The 6,353-nt window shown below is 36.2% G+C and overlaps 1 protein-coding gene across 1 annotated transcript; it reads left to right on the top strand.

Annotated features, from left to right (window-relative positions):
• The first annotated feature begins 4,791 nt into the window (after window positions 1-4,791).
• Window positions 4,792-5,247, top strand: LOC139158102 (myosin light polypeptide 6-like). The gene has a single exon (XM_070735524.1). It carries the CDS (start codon window positions 4,792-4,794, stop codon window positions 5,245-5,247), a length of 456 nt encoding a protein of 151 aa, XP_070591625.1.
• The last annotated feature ends 1,106 nt before the right edge of the window (window positions 5,248-6,353 follow it).

Below are 6,353 nucleotides of genomic sequence, written 5' to 3'. Positions count from 1 at the left end.
AATAATAATAATAAAAATATTTTTAAAAATATTTTTAAATATTAGATTTGTTGTACATTGTTTTTTGTTACTGCTATGAGCTGTCCCGAGTCTGCAGAGAGGGGCGGCATACAAATCTAATAAATAATAATAATAATAATAATAATAATAATAATAATAATAATAATAATAATAATAATAAGTAGAGAAATTGAATCCTTCCAAACTAATTATTACAGAAATGCATAATATCTCCTTGCCACAGTAACAGAAAGGTTAAATAGGATGAAACAGTAAGCAGCTGAAGTCCAACTACTTCAGGAATAGGAAAGAGTCCACAGTCATAATAATGGAACTGTCTTTGATTAGCAGTTATAGAATATAAGAACTCATTCCAATAATTATGCTTGGGACTTCACAACTGCTGTAATCCTCAGTGCAGCTGTCTACATGTAAGTATCATTAAACATATTGGGGCATGTTTCTGAGTAAATATGGAGTGCATTGCCCTATACATCCTATATAGTAATCAGCTATTTAATAGAGAATGGAGAATATTAGGCCGATTAACTCAAAAATACTTCCCTATGTGTTTCCTGGGAATTAATCATCAGTAAGTGTGAATACAATTGCACTCTAGTTGCTCATGGGACTTCTACACACTCACACTCTTTCAGCTGAAGAACTTCATGAAATATTAATTAAAATGTTGCTTTATTCAATGTATTCACAAATCTTGTTCTAAACAATATTTTAGCATGTCATTAATTTAGTATAAGAGGAAAATAACTCATTAGAAGTACTAAACGTATCATAAACAGGAATATTTATCTGTTGTTGGTTACACAATCATTAAAGCCACTTCCATGGCCCCCTGCGAGGTTGGCCATTTGAACTTGTTGAAGCAAGAAAAAAACTGTATATTTAATAATTCCTTTTGAATAGCAAACTCCTCTGAGTCATTTCCTCACAGTATCAGATCAATTTCTTTTTCATGGCTTGTCGCTGAATTTTCCACAGAAATCTAATCAGAATAATTACCAAAAGACCTTTAAATGTAATTTGAAGTAATTAAATGTTTACATATTCAGTATTGTGAAACAGCTTCCATATTGTTGAGAAATTGCTTTCATATGCAGAACAGGCAATGAGAAATGCTAAACTAGAGGAAACAGAAGCTACAATTAAAGCTCTGGAAAGATATTAACAATCTCAGATATGCTAGTAAGAAAAAAAATTAAGGCATTCAAATTCACAGACACTATAGATAGATGGATGGATGGATGGATGGATGGATGGATGGATGGATGGATGGATGGATGGATAGATAGATAGATATGTATGTAGATTGTTCTGAGTTCGGGTTTTGCCCCGTGTAATATTTTGAGTGTCTATGCGACGTCCCGCCTACCAGAGATTTGGAAACCAGCCTTAAACAAAAAACCATATCATAATCATCACCATGTCAATCCTTCAACTAAATGTGATTCCACCAACCAATCAAATCATTAAAACATAGCCACCCAATATATTTGCTACATTCAAACCAAATCTCCACCCCCACCACTATATATAAGGAACAAATGGCAGTTGCAAACAAACTATATTTACAGCAGCACGAAGCTTATAACTTCAGCCTGATGATGGTGAATGTGATTTCACCGAAACGTCACATAGACACTCAAAATATTACACGTAGTATATATAAAATGTTTTTAGCTGAAATTTTAAAATTAAGGGAGACTAGGATGGTACCACTTCGGCCTTGTTCTGGCCTCATCAGCTAGCCACACCCTTTCTTACTGGGATTCGATCTGGCAGCTTCTGCCTTGTAAGGCAGAGAATTAACAGTTGAGCCACCAGGCCTGATCCCTCCAGCTCTGTACCAGCGAGGGGCTATATATGTTTTTTTAATGTCGGATCACCCTGGTATATTGAAGGAACGTCACAGCTCCTTTTTGCCTCTAGACCCAACCCAGGACCATTTCAAGGCAGTTAATTTATACATACATACACAGTTCTAAAAACACATAGGCAGAAGCAAAAAACAAGGTGGCAGTGCTTAAGGCCCCACCAAGAGATCCAGTTTGGGGTGTGGCAGGCCTGGGTCACTGCAGGTTCTATAGAACCAGTCCGAACCAGGAGGAATCCATCTCTGCTTTGTATATGTGAGTACAACCAACTGACGCAGTTGGTTCAAACATTAAACTATTTAGCCAAAACATAGTTTGCTTTCACTTGGCTTTATGTATGTGAACACAACCAACTGACTCAGTTGATGCAAAGTGTATGTATAACATCATGCCATTAAATTTCATAGACTGGTTTGCCACTATCATTTCTGAAGTACTAACCATTTGTAGCCAATTAGAAGGTAAGAAGTTGAGACAGAATTAGTGGCTCAGAAGTGGGGAAATAGATAAGCCCAGGATTAAATTAAACAACTAAAATAAACAGTTGATTTCTTCGTATATAAGATGTTTGCTCAAAATTCCTTTTCCTTCCAATATTTTTCAAACAAAGAAACACCTTGGGCCAAGACAAATTATAAAATAATTACAGGTAATCTTGCAACTTCATACACTATTATTAGATTGTAGTAATCATCTTCCAAAAGCCAGCTATCACCCATCAATGTTTAAAATAATTAAAAATAATTATACCAAATAACAGAGAGAGAGAGAGAAGATTTTGAAAGCTGGAAAAAAATTAAACTCTCTTGGTAAGCATTAATTGCAGCTGTTAAAATGAATACATTACCTAAGACAATTCTTGTATTTTAAATGGCATCAATTTCAATCGATGAAAAACAAAACTTTCAAGATTAGAAAAAAACAGTTAATAAATTTATTTGGAAAGTGGGGAAACAAGAAAAATAAAAAATGTAAAAGGTTCAGAAGATAGAGGTGGACTTGCTCTTCCAGTTTTTAAATTATATTACTGTCCACGTTGTTTTACATGGATAATTGAATAGGTAAAATCTCCAGATAGCAGAATATCAATACAGTGTATTAGAAACCTAAGTCTTCACGGGTATTTATGAGATAAGGATGCAAAAGAAGACAAAGACATGGAAGGACGTTATAAGACAAAGCTTGACAAAAATATGGAATTCTACCAAAAAAAAAATAATAATGCCTAGCAATCTCACTTGAGCCTCACACTCAAATACTTTTTATTCTGAAGATAATTATTACAAGAAAAGTGTATTTGCTTATGCAGATATAGTGAATGTAGACTTCAGAAACTAATTAAAGACAGCACAAGCATTATCAGGTGAAGGTCAAAATCTTTCACAGTTCATGTGTTTACAGATTACTGGAAGAATAAAAAGCAACTTCAAGAAAGAAAAAGGGTTTCTAAGGCAAATGACAAGTTTTGAAACAGTTGTACCAAACCAAGAGCAACCAAGAGTCTTCAGAGAGGAGCATCATAGAAATCCAATAAATGAATGAATGAATGAATGAATGAATGAATGAATAAAATTGTCATTAAAATATTACACTGTGAATGGTTAAGTTCACAGTGCAATTATAGCTACTTTAGATTGTTAAATAAAAATGAGATTGATTCTGTAAAAATTCTGTAAAAAAATTCTCTGAAATGTATTTATTCAGAAAATTAACTATTAAACAGTATCTATGTATATTTATTTATTTATTTATTAGATTTGTATGCCGCCCCTCTCCGGAGACTCGGGGTGGCTCACAATACAAAACGCGGTACAAATCTAACAATAAAAACAATTTAAAACACTTAATATTGTTGTTAGCCACCCCGAGTCTATGGAGAGGGGAGGCATACAAATCTAATCAATCAATCAATCAATCAATCAATTTTGCATAAAACGTAAACGACCCGGGGGAATTAATTTCCTCATGCCTGAAGGCAGAGGTGGGTTTTAAGGAGTTTGCAAAAAGCAAGGAGGGTGGGGGCAGTCCTAATCTCCAGGGGAGTTGATTCCAGAGGGTCAGGGCTGCCATAGAGAAGACTCTTCCCCTGGGTGCCACCAGACAACATAGTTTTGTTGACGGAACCTAACCAGTCGCTGGGATTCGTGCTGCAGAAGGTGGTCCCGGAGATATGTATATGTATATTTGTATATATATATGTGCACATTACACACACACACACATATATATACTCCTATATCAGCCCTGGGTTGCTCCTAGTTTGGACCAGTTCTGTGCACAAATAGGGGCGGTGGCATGTGCAGAAACATTGCACACAAATGTGCAAGAACACGTGCAAACTGGTAGCAATGGGTTTTAGAATCCACTACTGATCTTTACCTATGCACAGATTCTTCCTAGCATTTTTCCCATGGGGTACAGGCAGCTTTTTGGATCAACTGAATATTCAATACATTCAATCTTTATACCCAATGATCATTTATGCATTTCCTTGTGTGGGCTATATTTTAAAGCCATGTCCTCTTTTCTCTGATAACATATTGTGGAATTGTAGAAGCATTATAATTTGCTTTCCCCTTCCTTCCTTCCTTCCTTCCTTCCTTCCTTCCTTTCTTCCTTCCTAAAAGAAGAATATAGTGTTATTTTCATATAATTTTTGAAGTTTTTTTAAAGAACTGGCAAATTAGTTTTTGTGTTACCAATTTTTTAAAAATCAGATTGTTCATACTCAGACTGAGGCTGAGCCATGAATTAAAGTCTAGAGAATTATTGTGTAGGTGAATAACACATAGGCAGAGAGGGAAATTGTCTGGAAATGAAGATAGAAAGGGGATGTGGGCACACATTCCGGGCAGAAGGAGGGACCAGTCAGGAGCGACACTCAGCTTGCTTTGCAATGATGTGTGACTTCTCGGAAGATCAGACCACTAAGTTCAAGGAAGCTTTCCAACTCTTTGACCGAACCGGTGATGGCAAGATCCTGTATAGCCAGTGTGGAGATGTGATGAGGGCTCTGGGCCAGAATCCCACCAATGCTGAAGTCATGAAAGTGCTGGGAAACCCCAAGAGCGATGAAATGAATATGAAAATGCTGAGTTTTGAACAGTTCTTGCCTATGATGCAAACCATTGTCAAGAATAAGGATCCGGTCTGCTTCGAGGATTACATGGAAGGATTGAGGGTTTTCGACAAAGAAGGAAATGGCACAGTTATGGGAGCAGAGATCTGTCATATTCTTGACACCCCAGGCGAGAAGATGACAGAAGAAGAGGTAGAGATGCTGGTGGCCAGCCATGAAGACAGTAATGGCTGCATCAACTATGAAGAGTTGGTGCTGATGGTCTTCAGCAGTTGAAGGTGATCTCTGGCTTCTTCTCTGAATCCTTCCTCCAGTTTATCCATCACATAATTGTACCTTTTTATCTATGTATAAAACTGCTTTTGGTTTCCTCTTGTCCAGTCTCTCGATTTAGTTCTTGGACAGTTATGGGAGAAGTGAGCGACCCATAAATAAGAAGGAACAAAATCCCAGACTGCCTGGCTTGTATAGTATCACTTGAGTACTTGAGAGAAGTGCGTGGCTGATTCTCCCTCCCAGTAGCTTTAATAAACTGTTCTGGAATGAAAGAAAGAAAGAAAGAAGGAAGGAAGGAAGGAAGGAAGGAAGGAAGGAAGGAAGGAAGGAAGGAAGGAAGGAAAGGAAGGGGATGTGATGTTCAGGATGTGTTTTGGTTCAGGATGCTACTGTGAAAAGATTAATTATCTGGGCAACTGAAAAATTAAGAATTGTCCTAGTAAACTAACCTTTTGTTGTCTAATAAACCAAAGGACATTATATCTTGGCATCAGCAGTTTACTTAGCATCTACACCGCTGACTCCATATTTACTGTGGTTGAAATCCAACACTGATTTCTTGAATGCATCCTGGGAAGGTTTAGTTATCTGAATTACAAGAAATTTCTCTCTTATCTTATAAAACAGCTTCTTTCACTTCTTGGCAATGATTGATAGATAGATAGATAGATAGATAGATAGATAGATAGATAGATAGATAGATAGATAGATAGATAGATAGACACGGACACACAGACACAGGATAGGTGATAGATGAGTCAGTCAGAGAGAAAGAACTTATAAAGTCCTAATCAATTTTTTCTGTCTCAATTTTAGGTTAAATCATCAACATATTAGCATATTTACTGATACTTTGGTGTTTTCATTGGACCAATATGAGTCATGATGTCAAATTAACTAGAACTGAATTCTTCTTTTAATTTGACATTTTTCTCTTTTTTACTTTTGTCATCTGGTTTCTTATTTAAAAAACACTGCAACTCATTTTTCATCATTTTGCAAGTCCTGCTTTTGTACATTTCTAAAGCCATTTTTTGAAGTATGCTTGTTGATGGACTTATGTATGTGTAGTGTGTGTGTGTTCTACAAAACAAAGAAATACCTGG

Source organism: Erythrolamprus reginae, chromosome 1 (assembly GCF_031021105.1).
Source record: "Erythrolamprus reginae isolate rEryReg1 chromosome 1, rEryReg1.hap1, whole genome shotgun sequence".
NCBI classification, from domain to species: domain Eukaryota; kingdom Metazoa; phylum Chordata; class Lepidosauria; order Squamata; family Dipsadidae; genus Erythrolamprus; species Erythrolamprus reginae.
Note: the sequence above shows the minus strand (reverse complement) of the source record. Positions and strands in the feature narration are given on the sequence as shown.

Bases quoted from the DNA above. Each gene is read 5' to 3' on its own strand.
- LOC139158102 (XM_070735524.1), top strand. From the start codon at position 4,792: ATGTGTGACTTCTCGGAAGATCAGACCACTAAGTTCAAGGAAGCTTTC.